The sequence below is a fragment of the Oryx dammah genome, unplaced genomic scaffold, assembly GCF_014754425.2.
Source record: "Oryx dammah isolate SB20612 unplaced genomic scaffold, SCBI_Odam_1.1 HiC_scaffold_7, whole genome shotgun sequence".
NCBI lineage: Eukaryota > Metazoa > Chordata > Mammalia > Artiodactyla > Bovidae > Oryx > Oryx dammah.
The window spans coordinates 14,431,636-14,448,268 of record NW_024070191.1 but is presented as its reverse complement, the minus strand read 5'-3'; the positions used below and the strand labels follow the sequence as shown (position 1 = coordinate 14,448,268).

Sequence of the window (16,633 nt, the reverse complement as noted above, 5' to 3'; positions counted from 1 at the left end):
GGATGGGACTCGCGCTGGCGGAGCCCCGGGGGCGGAGCGGGGGCGGGGGCGACCCGGAAAGCGTGTCGGGAGGGGGCGGGGTGGGGGCGGGGAGCCACCGCTACCCGCTGAGTGACAGCCGGGGGCGCCCCGCCCCACCCGGCCCCCGCCCCGCCCCCCCACCGTCCGGCCCCGCCCCCCGCCGCGGCACCCCCCAGCCCGGCTCCGCCCCGGCCCCGCCCACCGGCCGCGGGCGGCCCCCTCCCGGGTAGGGGGCGCCGCCAATCACGCGAAAACGGCTCTTTCCTGCGCTCCTGTCCCCGCCCCGCCCAGGATACCGTCGGTTGATGGAAAATTCTGCTGCAGGTGTCAGAAGCGTTTGCAGCTCTCCAGCTCAGGTGATCCCTTAATCCTCGGCCCGCTCTTCTCTTGACAAGTAACCTCCCCGTGGGTGGCGGTTTAACAGCCCTTCCTTCAAAATTTCTGCCTCCTTTGCACCTGCTGTTTGAATAGGCAACCCTTCTTGATCCTCACTTTTAGCCTAGTTCCCCTGACAACCTTCTCTGTTTCCCACCCAGCCGCCTCTGGGACGGGACCAAGACAAACGGGGAGCAGTAAATGCTCCCTGCAAAATTCCTAGGTACAGAGAGGTCCCCCTCAAAAGTCCGCCTGGCGCCAGGGGGCGTGCACAGCTGCCATCCTCACTGTGGCTCCAACTCCCTGTATTTTTGTCGCCAACGATTCAGTACAAATGCCAGTGCCCACACGCAAGTGAAAGTGCTCCGGGTAATTTTGAGAATACATATTTTCTTCTCGTACCACGGACCCCGCGTTAATATACAGATAATGCTTACTGAGAAGATGCCAATATGCTAAACACTAGAAATTACTAAGATCAACAAAACAGATATATCTTTAATGAATAAAGGAATTCTAGGGGAGATGAAGGACTTGGAAAGAGATTAATGCTTACTTAAAAGGGGGTGATAGAATAGAGAGGGCAAATCAAGAATAGAAAGGGGAAGAAAGGGAAGGGGGTAAATAGATGAGGGATGCCATGGAGGATGTGGGAGACAGACATCAAAAAGCAAAAGAGTTTAAAAGCACTAGCATTTTCCAATAAATTGAGTTATAGCCTGCTTCCTAGGAAACAGAGTTAAGTAAGCATTAAAATATATTTTCAAATACTGTGACTATACTGTGCTTTTCTATAAGGAATCTCTATCGTTTCAACTGAGAAAAAATACATTCATACAAAGTAAACTAATAGATATTTTATTATTTCATTTTTTTAACTATTAAAATTTGGCTGGGCCCGATCTTCATTGCTGCACGTGGGATCTCCAGCTATGGCATTTGGGATCCAGCTTGCAACCGGGTGATCAAAACCGGGCCCCCTGAATTCGGAACGCAGTCTTGGTCACTGGACCACCAGGGAACTCCCTGTTTATTCTTTTAAAACAGAGTATTATCCAAGAGGTTATCATTCAAACAAAAAAATACTAGTGTCCATAGACATACAAAGGGCTCCCATGTATTCATGTTTTTGTAATAAATTTCCCTGGAATGGCATGGATTTCAAGTGGGAGATGAAGTAGGAGGCCAAAAAAAAAAATTATCCCTAATATTAAGCTCTAATAAAACAGTACAGAAATGAATTATTTTATGTATCTACATAAAAACAAATATGTTCACATCTGTCATTTTTAAAAAGCTGATTGTTTTAAATATTAGTATTCATGGACCACTTTATTCTTATTCCTTGTAAGTCAAGGACAAGGAGGTAATGAGTGCCTTAGGCCAGATGTAGTTTGCCATGCCTAGGTGATGACAGGGGATGACTTCAAAAGTAGTTACTACCTTCCTGTCTTCCTTGTCTTCTCTTTTTTATTTTTAAATTAAGCAGTGTAACTGATCTTGAAGAAGCCCTTTTGCCCCTAAAATAGTTAATGTTCATCCCTCTGGGGGTCCTCAAAGTGTACCCTCCAATTCCAAATTATTTCAAATAAAGCATGGTAATCTGATATTACCGACAATAAGATACATTTGTGTGTGTGTGTGATCCTTTACATGCAAGGGACAGCATGCCAAGTGCTCTACATACTTGATATATATTTTAAATTTTCCAAAATATGGGTTTACTGCAGTTGACAATAATAGTAACTAACTGAGCACTAACTGTGTCAGATACAGTTCTAAGCACCAGATATACTTCATCTGATCTTCACAATCACCTGTGAATGTAATCTCCACATATCCGTGAGGAAACTGAGGCACAGAAGGCAAAATAACTTGCTCAACTGTTACAGAGTTATCAGACTTTGGTTTTATCACCCCCCTGCTCTGGCTCTAAGGCTTGTGCATTTAAGCACTAACTCATGGTACTTTCTAAAAACTCTATCTCCTTTAGTCATCCCACATGACAGATGAGAAAAAAAAAACAGGGTTTAAATCCATGAGCTTATTAGTCCCTGTATTCCATGCTTTTATAAGTGTTTAGTTTTGTTGCTTTTTGAGTATGGCCGGTATCAGAGCCAGCCACCCGACAAGTGCAAAATGATTTATAGTAATCACTAAAGTTGGTAAAATCGTATAATCAATAAAGAGGAAACTGTCTAACATTTATTGAGAGCCCTGGTCTATAACTCATGATCTTTCCAGCACACTATATATATTGTTCCCAAGAATGAGATCTGGAGAAATGTACACTTGTGGTCAGGAAACTGCCTTAAAGCAAATGTCATATTGCTGCGAAGTCGGCACGGACAGTTCAAACATTTATTTAAAAGTAGTAGTTTGGTTTCTACCCTGTGCAAGGTTTGAGGAACACTGGGAGGTGACAAGGGAGTGCCTGAGATCAGGAGGTATTGAGGGAGATGTCAGGTATTAAATTAGAATCCAGGAAGTCAGTTCCTTCCTGGAAGTCAGGGCTGAGTCCTCCCAGGTATAACTTAAGACCAAGTTAAGTAGAGATGCCTTATTTACTATATTCCTTATGGCCAGCACATTCTGACAGCTTTGTAATTAAACACTCCATGGGCTATCTTCATTATTCTTTTTGGTAAGCTGGGAATGGTGTCTGAATTCATTGGGATACTATAGGGATAAATTAAGTGAAAATTTGACATTTAAAGTACTAGAGTGTAAATAGGTATACAACACCCAATCTCTTGATAATAGGTAATGAATATTCCCCTTCACTATTTAGTATTGTGCTAGCTGCTCAGTCATGTCCAACTCTGCAACCCCATGAACTGTAGCCCACCAGGCTCCTTTGTCCATGGACTTCTCCAGGCAAGAATACTGGAGTGGGTTGCCATTTCCTTCTCCAGAGGATCTTTCCAACCCAGGGACTGAACCCCGGTCTCCTGCATTGCAGCCAGATGCTTTACTGTCTGAGGTACTAGGGAAGCCCATTAGTATACTTCTCCTTAAAGCCCCTGGATCTCCTTAAAGGTAGCCGTAGGGTTAGAGAGAAAAACACTGTATTTGCCTTTGCCCACCTTGGGTAAAATTTTGTATAGGTATTAATAGGAATCAAAATACCTAGATATCATTATAGTTTCTTCTGCTGATTTACCACAAGAACATAACAGGTCTGTTAACCTCTCTCTCTCTCTCGTAAACTTTCAAGCAGAGTGTAGTTTACAGAAAATACGGTTGTTAAGTGGGGCCAAACTTCTAAAGGAGAAGTGAAAAAATTATAAAACACTTTAAAAACAAATAGACTGCTAAAGCTTAAAGGAAACATACTATAGCATTTGGAAGAGGAAAAGTAATCTGTGAACAAAATTTTAGGACATTGATATATAAATTACACTGAGTGGGCCTCTTCAAGTAAAAATATTCATTTTGGGAAACTTTCAGGCAGAAGTATCTTTGTATTAAACTTCAAAGAGAAAGAGAATTACAAAGCAAAGTAGTGTAGACTGAATTAGCTGGTATCAAGACAAAGAATTGACAAGGGTAGATCCCCAAAAGAGGATAATTTCAACTTATCCAAGTTTTGACCTGAAATTTAGGGAAACAGAGTATGTCAATTATCTACTGTCATATAACAAACTACCACCAAATAACAACCACTGGATATGCTTATGATTTTGCAGGTCAGTCAATGGTCTGGGGTCTGTTGAGTCAGTTCTCCTCTTCTTGACTGAGCCACTAACAATGCTGTGATCTCCTGGTGCACAAGCTAGGACTACTCTGGCCATGGAGCCTCCATTAACGGTTTGTCTCTGTTCCCTGAGTTCTCATCCTTCCAGAGATTGCTTGGGTCTCTTCACGTGACCAAGCCAGAGATGTGATATACAAGTTCTTTTTAAGCTTTTACTTGTGTTACATTTGTTAACATCCCATTGGCCAAAGCAAATATTGGCCCAGCCAGGAATTAAATGAGAGGGGGCCTACATACACGTGTGCTCAGCTTTGTCGGTCTTTGGAACCAATGAATAACATCTCTCCATGTTTAAATACATGGCATCCGGTCCCATCACTTCATGGGAAATAGATGGGGAAACAGTGGAAACAGTGTCAGACTTTATTTTTTTGGGCTCCAAAATCACTGCAAATGGTGACTGCAGCCAAGAAATTAAGACGCTTACTCCTTGGAAGAAAAGTTATGAGCAACCTAGATAGCATATTCAAAAGCAGAGACATTACTTTGCCGACTAAGGTCCGTCTAGTCAAGGCTATGGTTTTTCCAGTAGTCATGTATGGATGTGAGAGTTGGACTGTGAAGAAGGCTGAGTGCCGAAGAATTGATGCTTTTGAACTGTGGAGAAGACTCTTGAGAGTCCCTTGGACTGCAAGGAGATCCAACCAGTCCATTCTGAAGATCAGCCCTGGGATTTCTTTGGAAGGAATGATGCTAAAGCTGAAACTTCAGTACTTTGGCCACCTCATGCGAAGAGTTGACTCACTGGAAAAGACTCTGATGCTGGGAGGGATTGGGGGCAGGAGAAGAAGGGGACGACCGAGGATGAGATGGCTGGATGGCATCACGGACTCGATGGACACGAGTCCGGGTGAACTCCGGGAGTTGGTGATGGACAGGGAGGCCTGGCGTGCTGCAATTCATGGGGTGGCAAAGAGTCGGACACGACTGAGCAACTGAACTATGTTTAAACCCATGTGAAGGGCCCCTTCCAGGTGGTGCAGCAGTAAAGAATCTGCTTCCAATGCAGGAGACTCAGGTGCAGTCCCTGGGTGGGGAAGACTCCCTGGAGGAAGGCATAGCAACCCACTCCAGTATTCCTGCCTGGAGAATCCCACGGTCGGGGGAGGTTCATGGGCTACAGTCCATAGGGTTGCAAAGAATCCAGCACAACTGAAGTGACTGGGCATGCATGATATGGTTTACCAGGCGTTCCTTTCTCTACACTTTCACGTAAAAAATATTGGGTACCTATTGTATTAATTTCCTGTTGCTGCTATAACAAATTACTACAAACTTAGTGGTTTAAAACAACATGAATTTATCTTACCATTCTGGAGGTCAAAAGTAAAATTAAGGTGTGACCCGGGCTGCTTTTCTTCCGGAGGCTTCAAGGGGAGAATCCTTTTTCTTCCCTTTGTCAGTTTCCAGTGCATGACAAGTTACCTCAGTGGTGTTGGACTCTTGGCAACTCTATGGACTGTATGTAGCCCACCAGGCTCCTCTGTCCATGGGGAATCTCCAGCTTCTATCAAATATACAGCAGGGTATTAACTGTAGTCACCACGGTGTATATTACAAGCTCTTGCTTCCATGGCCATGTTTTGTTTTTATTACTGACCTCAAATCTCCTGTCTCTCCTCTTATAAAAACACTTGGGATTACACTGAGCTCACCTGGGATAACCTAGGTTGATGTTCTCATCTGAAGATCCTTAATCACAGCACAGGTTTGGGATTAGCAGGCCGGCATCTGTGGGGTGCCACTGCTCTGTCGCACCTACTATGTGCTTGCGAGTTCAAACACAAAAAAAGGGCTGCATTCAAAATAGTGGACAGAGATCATTTTTCCCAGATTGTTTGAACTACCCATCTCATTTACCAGTAGTCAGAGGACTTTCTCACGTGTTTACCAGCCCCTGGCCCACAGGGCTGTTTAAACCGAACTTTGCTGATATAAGCAAATTTATATCAGCTGCCTCCATATTTATTATTACTCTTGCTATTTGGGTACAACATCACAAGACCATCAAAGCAGCTTTCCTCGTTAGCAGCGGAGGCGGCAGCAGTTAACACCTGGGCGGTGCAGGACACAGCCGAGGGTCCGGAGGTCACTTTCTTCCCGCGTCCCTTTCCATCCGAGAGGGCGCTCGCTGGCCAGGCCCCGAGCGGGGCGGGCCCGCCGCGCTCTGTGACGCCCGCCTCGAGGAGCCTCCGGCACCGCCCGGTTCCCGCGGGACCAGCAGCGCGGGCCCAGGCGACCTCCTTTCCCGTTCCGCTCTCTCCGCCTCCGGAAGCTCGGGCGGCCGCCGGGGTCGCGTGCAGGGGTTGCGGGAGCGCGCGCGCGGGCGCACGCCCGGGACGCCGGCGGCGCGAGGAGGTTGCGGCTGCGGCGCCGGGTGAGCTGCGCGCGGGCGGACCCTTCCTCCGCCCCCCGCGCCCCCCGTTCGGGATCCGTTTCCCCTCTCCGAGGCCCAGGCCGCGGCGAGCGCACAGGGTCGGTATGCGGAAGGCGGACTGGCCAGGCCGCCCCCTCACCCCCCGCCCCAGCCCTCCAGGCCCCGCCGCCTCTGCGGCCCGGGCAGCCTGTCGGTAGGAGGGTGTAACCCACACGCAGGCGTCCGGAGCCGGCGCGATCGCAGGGCCAGCGCCCCTCGTCGGCCGCGCTGGGATGGCCGGGCCTGACCTCGGGGCGCGTTCGCCGGTGGCGTGGGGTCGGGATCGGCCGTGAATTAAGATGTGATCGGCCCCCACCCCGTCCCGGGAGATACTGGCTCAGGTCTCCCCCGCCCACCTCCGCGGAACTTGACCCTGAACTCAGAGGAGGGAGGGGGATGTCAGTTATCCGCTACCTCGTGGCGTCCGGAGGGGGTAGTGTAAGGAACCTCAGATCCTGAAAGACAGGTGTTTCCTTTGGGCTGAGATTTTCGGGTATCCAATAGGTTACCTGCTTTGGACCAAATCATATGTCTTAACTACAGAAACGTCATGTCCCCGTATCTAAAATGACAGTTAAAAATGCCGGATTCCTCTGTGGGTTTTCCTGACGTAAGGCGAAAGCGTTGGTATTTGTATTGCTGGTTCTGCAAGGGTTCTACGAATCATGGGTGTCTAAATGAAAAGCAGAGACGTTACTTTGCCAACAAAGGTCCGTCTAGTCAAGGCTATGGTTTTTCCAGTGGTCATGTATGGATGCGAGAGTTGGACTGTGAAGAAAGCTGAGCGCCGAAGAATTGATGCTTTTGAACTGTGGTGTTGGAGAAGACTTTTGCGAGTCCCTTGGACTGCAAGGAGATCCAGCCAGTCCATTCTAAAGGAGTCAGCCCTGGGTGTTCTTTGGAAGGAATGATGCTAAAGCTGAAACTCCAGTACTTTGGCCACCTCATGCGAAGAGTTGACTCATTGGAAAAGACTCTGATGCTGGGAGGGATTGGGGGCAGGAGAAGAAGGGGACGACCGAGGATGAGATGGCTGGATGGCATCACGGACTCGATGGACGTGGGTTTGAGTAAACTCCGGGAGTTGGTGATGGACAGGGAGGCCTGGCGTGCTGCGATTCATGGGGTCGCCAAGAGTCTGACACGACTGAGCGGCTGAACTGAACTGAACTGAACTGACTCCTGGGCAGCTTTGGCAAGTACTTGTTCTTATTCAGTATCAGCAGGGTTATTGCAGCCTAATGAACTGTCATTTGATTTTTACGCTTTCCCAATATGTTGTAAAGAGAAACTTTACTATCTTATTAAGTCCATATTTTTAATGTAAATTGAATCTCACTAACTGAAGTGAAGGTTATCAAAAGGACTGCTCAGTGGTTGGCACAGTTGGATATTTTTTCTGTTCATTAAGTCACCTGAATGCTTCAGTTCAGTTGCTCAGTCATATCCCAACTCTTTGCAACCCCAGGGACTGCAGCACACCAGGCCTCCCTGTCCATCACCAACTCACCGAGCTTACTCAAACTCATGTACATCGAGTTGCTGATGCCATCCAACCATCTCATCCTCTGTTGTCCCCTTCTCCTCCCGCCTTCAATCTTTCCCAGCATCAGGGTCTTTTCTAATGAGTCAGTTCTTCGCATCACATGGCCAAAGAATTGGAGTTTCTGCTTCAGCATCAGTCCTTCCAATGAATATTCAGGACTGATTTCCTTTAGGATGGACTGGTTGGATCTCCTTGCAGTCCAAGGGACTCCCAAGAGTCTTCTCCAACTCCACAGTTCAAAAGCATCAATTTTTTGGCACTCAGCTTTCTTTATAGTCCATCTCTCACATCCATACATGACTACTGGAAAAACCTGAATGTTTATGTCTTTACAGTAACCCATCTGTTGGATGTTAGGAACCTAAATCTATAAACCTGAAAAGCCTCTCAGACACTGAACTCTACACCCCTTCTCATGAACTGTGACCATGTAGGGAGACAGATGCTTACAGTTGGTGGGGACTACAGGAACCTTGTGAGGCTTCCCTGGTGGCTCAGATGGTAAAGAATCCACCTGCAATGCAGGATACCTGAGTTTGATCCTTGGGTTTGGAAGATCCCCTGCAGAAGGGAATGTCTACCCACTCTAGTATTCTTGCCTGGAGAATTCCATGGACAGAGGAGCCTAAGAGACTTCCGTCCAAGGGGTCGCAAAGAGTCGGACATGACTGAGTGACTTTCACACTCGCAGGGATCTTGTAAATGCAGATAAGGGGATAGTTGCTTCTAGTGTGTGGGGTAGGAAGGGAATGAAGAACAGCTATGGAAAACTATCCAGGAAAAAAACTCAGGTGAAAGAGGTGATTTTTCGGCTTACATAGCTGGCTGTGCTCAATCGTGTCCAACTTTGCAACCCCATGGACTGTAGCCTACCAGGCTTCTCACTCCATGGAATTTTCCAGACAAAAATACTGGAGCAGGTTGCCATTTCCTCCTCTAAGGGGATCTTCCCGACCCAGGAATTGAACCCATGTCTCTGGTGTCCCCTGCATTGGTAGGGATATTCTTTACTACTGTGCCACCTGGAAAGCCCTACATAGCTGGCTCAATCTTAAATCTCCTAACTCCAAACTCCTTCATCAGATAAACATTCTTTGAATATCTAGTATTTGTCAGGTTTGACTTTAGGTGCTAGGATATAAAGATGAGCAAGGTACAAGGAGTTCCCAGTTTGGTAAGAAGACAGGGAAGGCAGGAAACAGCTATGAAAAATGGATTTCACAGAAGTATCTATAGTCATTTGGCTTAGGGATAGACTTTGGGATTTAGACCTAGCTCATGTTAGGGTTGTGAAAGGTCATATCCTCCAGACACACAAATTCCCTCTGCAGCACCCCAGCAAATAGCCATCTAGTCTTTGCTCCAACAATATTAGTGACTTGTGGCTAGATGACTTATGGCTCATAATCCTTGAAGGGAGCTCATTCCATTTTTGAGCAATTCTAACGTTAAACTCAGAACAGCTTTCTTATACATTCTATTTGTTGATGCAAGTTCTGCCTCTGGAGCTGCAAATAATAGCTCTCAAGTCTGTTTCATATCACTACTCTTCAAGTATCTGAACACACCCTTTCCCTTAGTTATTTCTTTTATTTCTGTGAGCCCTTGGTTGGTAAACCATTAATCATAACTCAGGTTCTAGACTCTTTGCCATAGCACTCAAAGCTAAGTGCTTCATCCAAAAGGTGGTTTGACCAAGCAGAATATGATACAAGTTGTACTATGCTACCCCAGGTTTGTCATCCTCCTTGCCAGAGATACCTGGGAAAATCTTTACTGTCTTTGGAAAGGTGGTTTGATCACAAGCTCAGTTTGGGATAGAGAGTCACAAATCAGTTCAAAGTTCTGAATTCTTATTACCTACGTTAACACTTAAATTTACCTAAGGCTACTGGTTTATGGCAGAAAGTGAAGAAGAACTAAAGCGCCTCTTGATGAAAATGAAAGAAGAAGGTGAAAAAGTTGGCTTAAAGCTCAACATTCAGAAAACTAAGATCATGGCATCCAGTGGGGATGGCAAGTAGATGGGGAAACAGTGGCTCACTTTATTTTTCTGGGCTCCAAAATCACTGCAGATGGTGATTGCAGCCATGAAATTAAAAGACACTTAACTCCTTGGAAGGAAAGTTATGACCAACCTAGACAGCATATTAAAAAGCAGAGACATTACTTTGCCAACAAAGGTCCGTCTAGTCAAGGCTATGGTTTTTCCAGTGGTCATGTATGGATGTGAGAGTTGGACTGTAAAGAAAGCTGAGCACCGAAGAATTGATGCTTTTGAACTGTGGTGTTGGAGAAGACTTTGAGAGTCCCTTGGACTGCAAGGAGATCCAACCAGTCCATCCTAAAGGAGATCAGTCCTGGGTGTTCATTGGAAGGACTGATGGTGAAGCTGAAACTCCAGTACTTTGGCCACCTGGTGCGAAGAGCTGACTCATTTGAAAAGACCCTGGTGCTGGGAAAGATTGAGGGCAGGAGGAGAAGGGGACGGACAGAGGATGAGATGCTTGGATGACATCACCAACTCGATGGACATGGGTTTGGGTGGACACTGGGATTTGGTGATGGACAGGGAGGCCTGGCGTGCTGCGGTTCATGGGGTCGCAAAGAGTCGGACACGACTGAGCAACTGAACTAAACTAGTTTATTCAGTTTGTGATGCCAGTGAGATTTGTTCCAGATTATTTTGCTAGAGGAAAACTGCTGCACGGCAAATATATCCAGCAAAATGTGTGGCAAACACTAGCATGTGTATCTAATTTTCACTGAGCAGGCCATCCTTTTTTGCAAAGAACTGTTTCTAAAGCCGAATTGCTAAACAAATCCCACTTTCTCTTAAAACTTCCTACCACGGGAGGGATTATTTTACTATATTGGCCCCGATTACTGTCAAATAAATCATAGATAACACAACAATGTGTTTTACACTTCAAAGAAGGAAGTTCTCAGTTTTTTTCTTTCTGTAAGGGTAGGACCATATTTCTAAAGCAGAATAGAACAGTGGTTAGTCATGTGATCCTCAAAGCTGCCCGCTTTAGAATCCTGGTAGGTCACTTAACTAGCTGTGTGGCTTCAGGCAAGTTCCCACTTACCAGAGAGTGACAAAATACCTTAAAAGTTGTTGTCAAGAGTCAGTGAGTTAGTACTTCTTTTGCACTTAGAACAATCAAACCTGAATATTCATTAGAAGGACTGATGCTGAAGCCCCAATACTCTGGCCACCTGATGTGAAGAGACTCATTGGAAAAGATGAGGATAGGAGGAGAAGGGGACGACAGAGGATGAAATGGTGGGATGGCATCACTGACTCAATGCACATGAGTTTAAGCAAACTCTTAGAAATAGTAAAGGACAGGGAAGCCTGGTGTGCTACAGTCCATGGGGTCACAAAGAGTTGGGTGTGACTTAGCAACTGAACAGCAACAACATATAAGTACTCAGTTAATGAGTACTAAGTTAATGTTTTAACTAGTAGTAGTAGTAGTAGAACAACAACACTAATACAAATGAGACTTAGGTTAGTAATTTTGTTTCCTGAAAAATGTAAACAAGTTTTGCAGAGGGATGGAAGTTGGAATAATTTGGATGATTTGTTTTTGAAAAGATTTCTGTTTTAAACTGACTAAGAAAATTTGCTCTGGGCTGTGCTATGAAACTGTTTGATTTTAGAATTTGAAGAAACTGGTTAAAACTTTTTTAATCCTTAAAGGCATTAAACAGTGGGATGAAACAGCTACCACAGCTCTTTTATTCCCTGACGTTTTAAAGTGTGAATTATCTTACAAAAAAGGATAGCTTTAGGGAGAACTTAATGACTATTAGTAAGCACGGTCCATCATTCAATAGCTTATTTGCTGTTTTTCTCTTTGAACTCAGGTGGGCAGAATTAGGTTGATAATGATCAGTCATACCTTTTTATATTTGTGATGATTCATGATCACAGAAAACCGGTTCTTAATTCTTCCCCTCGGTCCCCTTTTCCAGATTCTTTCTTCCTCCCTCCCTTTACAGGCTCATACTCTTGGATATTTAATGCACGTCTTCCCAGGCCAGGCTGGTAGAATTTTTACGTATATGTTTGTCCGCTTGAAGAGTTCAGCGCTATTTCGTTTGTGCATGTGTGTGTGTGTTAAGTTTTTCATGATTATATTGTCATTCAATTCCACTCTCTTGGTAGACATGATTTTCGTGGCTCTCAGCTCATCATTTTTGACTGATACACAGTATATAATACACAACGTTTCTCTTCTCTGTTTTCCTCCGACTGGACATTGAGTTTTTCCCTCAGTCAGCACTGTTGCAGACAGGGCTGTGATGCCTTTTCTTGTCCGTGTGCCCAGGAACACACAGCTGAGAAGCAGTAGCACCGAGTTTTGAGCCTGAGTATCTGACCCAGTTGGTTCTTTTTCACTGTGCAGACTCCCTGTCATCACTTCCTTGCTTCGTTTATCACATGAACACTATCACAATAACAGCAGTGGAAAATATTAAAAAGGCAGTGGGATTGTTAATTTTTCAACTCTTCATTTTTTGTCCAATGTCTAAATTGTATTATTAATCCAATATAGCCAACAATTTTATATTAATGCATTTTTCACGCTGATAATAGCACCAACATCAGGGGGCCACGAAGGATCCATTGGTAAATATTTTAGGCTGTGTGGGCCCTGTGGTATCTGTCACAGCTACTTAACTCTGCAGATGCTGTGGGAAAGCTGTCAGAGAGAGTTCTTCAACCTGTGAGTAGGGCTGTGTCCCAATAAAACTTTTTTTAATGAAACAAGTGGTGGGCCAAATTTAGCCCATTCACAGTAGTTTGCTGACCTGTGATTTAAATAATGATTTTAATTGGCTCAAAATATTCCTCTATTCAAGTTTTTTTTTTTTTTTTCAGTATTAAAAGTAATGCTGTAATTGCACATTCATAGCCAGTAACCATCAAGGGTTCTCCCTAAGACTGAACCTCAGAGAAATGGAGAAGGGAATGCCTGGCTTTAAGACTGTGAGCCTGAAGCTGTGACCTGTGACTGTCACATGGGTTAAGCAAAAATGCCATAATCTACGGATGCCACATAGAGGGACAACAAAAAGTTTAAGAACTTAAGAACAGTAGCTGAGACTGTTGCTAATGCCTTAGATTTTGATCACATCTCTCATCTTTTAAACTGAGTCTGATTGAAAACTGCAGGCTCCAAATGGAGTCCTGACTGCTGGGCCATCCCACCAAACTGGGGCTTTCATAACTAACCTTGAAGCTGAAATGCGAGTCTTTAACCGGCCAGTCTACCAGAATGATGTCTGTCTGGGCTGGCTTAGCATTCTAAGCTCTGCTGCTGCTGCTGCTGCTAAGTCGTTTCAGTCATGTCCGACTCTGTGCGACCCCATAGATGGCAGCCCACCAGGCTCCGCCGTCCCTGGATTCTCTAGGCAAGAACACTGGAGTGGGTTGCCATTTCTTTCTCCAATGCATGAAAGTGAAAAGTGAAAGTGAAGTTGCTCAGTCGTGTCTGACTCTTAGCCACCCCAGGGACTATAGTCCACCAGGCTCCTCCGTCCATGGGATTTTCCAGGCAAGAGTACTGGAGTGGGGTGCCATTGCCTTCTCCGATTCTAAGCTTTAGATGTACTTAATTTATGGAAGTCAGTTTTTCTTTGGCGTTCACCTACATATCCACGTTTGTAATATACTTGCCTTGATGATCTCTTATTATTGTTCAGATCATTGGTATAACTTGTTATTACCCCTGTAGCCCCCATTATCATTTCACTGAGTTACTGTTTTTATGGTAGTTTTTTTCTTTTTCATATTTCTCTTTATATATTACCCAGACTTCTCAGTTTGGGAAAATTTGCAATTATTGTATAAAAATAAAAAGAGTAATCTGGAAATTACTCTTAGTCTGATGGTTACACTTTCCTCCTTTCCAGATATATTTTTGCCAGCATGGATCGGTTTGACGATATATCAGAAGGTGAAGTGGACCATTCTTTCTTTGACAGTGACTTTGAAGAAGCAAAGAAAGGTGACAGCAGCTCAGTTTTTAACAAGCAGGATGATGACGCTGAAGAGAGAATAGACAAAGATACAGAAAATGTAAACTTGAAACTTGGACTACAAAGAAAGGAAGATGATCTTACTGAGAAGGGAATGGAGAGCAATGGAAAAACTCCTCCAGAGGAACACCCTATAGAAGATGATAACGCACAAGCTGGAAATTCCTCGTCTTCGACCACTTCTTCAAGATCAAAATTGTGTGATGCTAGAGTAGAACATAAAGTACGCTTGCCCACTCCAAATAGCGTTCCCCAAACTGTAAAAGACGGTGAGCACGAGTACTATACAGATGGAGAGGAGAGCACTGATGATGAGAAAAAGCATCATGTCAGGTCCAAGTCAGCTAAGCTGCCGAATAACTTCAAGAAAAGCCTAAGTAAAAAGTATTCCAGAAGCAGTTCCTCTTCCTCTTTGTCCTTCTCATCTTCAAGTTCCGATACAGGCTGTTCAGATACCGGATCTGATGTCGGCCTGTCTGATTCATCTCCATCACTGAAGAAGTGTCTCCCTGGCGCCACCCACTTGTCACCCAAACTGAAATATAAACCAGGAGAAAAATCACCAGGAGCCCACGCTTCAGGTACAAAACCCAAGGTTGGTGATGACACCGATGAATCGGAAGACACTGTGACGGACGTCACTCCTTTATCGACCCCGGACATCAGCCCGGTTCAGTCTTTCGAACTGGGTGCCTTAAGCGACCGAAAAATGAAAGTTAAAAGGCAAGAAAATGTGAGGCAAGAAGTATATGAAAATGCTGAGGATTTGAAAAATAACTCAAAATCTTTGAAATCAGCCAAAAAAGGGAAGGAAAAACATGAACCAAGTCTCACCTCAAAGTCGACGCCGTTGGATTCCGATTTAGACCACAGATATAAACAAAAAGTCTTACATGACACAATGGACCTGAATCATCTTTTAAAAGGTAATTTTAAACTCTGTGTTTGGAATTTATTTTTTAAATCACTGTATCTGGAGATAGGGCCTTTGTTTATTTTATAATTTATTTTTGGCTGCATGGACTAGTTGTGGCGAGAGGTGGGGGCTACCCTCTAGTTGGGGTGCACAGGCTTCTTATTTTGGTGGCTTCTCATTGCAGAGCACCCGTTCTAGGTTCATGGCCTTCAGTAGCTGCAGCATGTGGGCTCAATAGTTGTGGTATATGGGCTTAGTTACTCCATGGCACGTGGAATCTACCCAGACCAGGGATCGAAACCCTGTCCCCTGCATTGGCTGGTGGATTCTTATCCACTGTACCCCCAGGGAAGTCCTGTGTATTGAAGGTAAATATTAAACCTAATATTATATTGAGCTTAAATATTAAATGCTATGAATTTGCCTTGATTTTTCTAGTAGGTGTGTTTTATTGTTTGAGATCATGGATATATTATTATAATGTAACCAAATTATTTCATTTAAAGATACCTGGAATATCATTATTTATATTACTGCAAAACTGATCAACTGGGACTAGAAAGTACTTCACAGTGATTCTTAGAAACTCAAAATGCCTGGAGACCAGATAAAATAAATGCAAGAAGGGGAGCAGATGTTTTCCTACGTTTGATGGAGACATGGGTGTAAGATATATTTCACTTCCTTTAAGAAAGAAAGCAAGAGCACCAAGTTTAAGGGAAGGTGGCATGAATGCTGGCAAATTAAGAGAGCTCAGAGAAAACTGTAGGAGACAATTCAGATTTTAAGTTAAGGCTAAAGAGAATTACTAGAAAATAATTACCAATGATGAAATAGCATGATTCAAGTTTTAGTTACTTTTAAGATAGAAGGATTTAAGAATTAAGATAATCCTGACTACTGTATTTCTGACTCAATTTATACCCATTATTTAGTTTGAAAGGAACAGTATATTGCAGGTGAAGAAAAAGCAACCTCAAACTTCATCTTTGACTAGTTAATATAAAACTAAAAATATTGAGCTTGCAGGTTAGGTTTTAGGGCAATTGAAGATAAAGTTTTTAAGTTGCAAATAAGACTCTCTTGTCTTCATTTGTTTGAAATGTTAGTTGAAAGAATAAATCTTCAGCTCCATAATTTACATATGGTGGCCTGATAGAAATAAATAAATAAGTCCCTTATTTGGTCAAATGAGTCTCATAGATTGATAAAATGTATTTTGGAGCAACTTACACTTGTGAATGTCCCCTCTTTTATAGGTTTTCTTTGACTGTTACTCATTGATTGTTTAATTATTTAAAATATCAATAGTATAAGGAAGAATACTCAGGAAGTAAAGTCTTGAAAAAGATATGCCAGGCTGGTAAGAAAGAGAAAATAAAGTATCAATCTTGTTAGTACACAAAGTAGAATTCAAAATCAGATTCTTGACATTGCCTATTACCATCTAGTGGCTGAGTCTCCACTCAGCATGCCTTTCCTGATAAATGCTCATTCAGTCTCTTAAAACTGTCAAGACTGAGTTTTCTTTTCTTGCCCATCTGCTTC

General features: G+C 44.0%; 1 protein-coding gene across 2 annotated transcripts in view; it reads left to right on the top strand.

Annotated features, from left to right (window-relative positions):
* The first annotated feature begins 6,402 nt into the window (after positions 1–6,402).
* The window catches only part of CFAP97 (cilia and flagella associated protein 97), a 28,920-nt gene continuing 18,689 nt past the window's right edge, over positions 6,403–16,633 (top strand). Inside the window, exons 1-2 of one of the 2 annotated variants that reach the window (XM_040243059.1) lie at positions 6,403–6,530; positions 14,044–15,095. In XM_040243059.1, the coding sequence (XP_040098993.1) occupies positions 14,060–15,095 (1,036 nt within the window). In that variant the 5' untranslated portion in view covers positions 6,403–6,530; positions 14,044–14,059. Of the gene's footprint in view, positions 6,629–14,043; positions 15,096–16,633 lie in introns of both variants that reach the window. The other variant, XM_040243060.1, reaches the window with a different exon arrangement.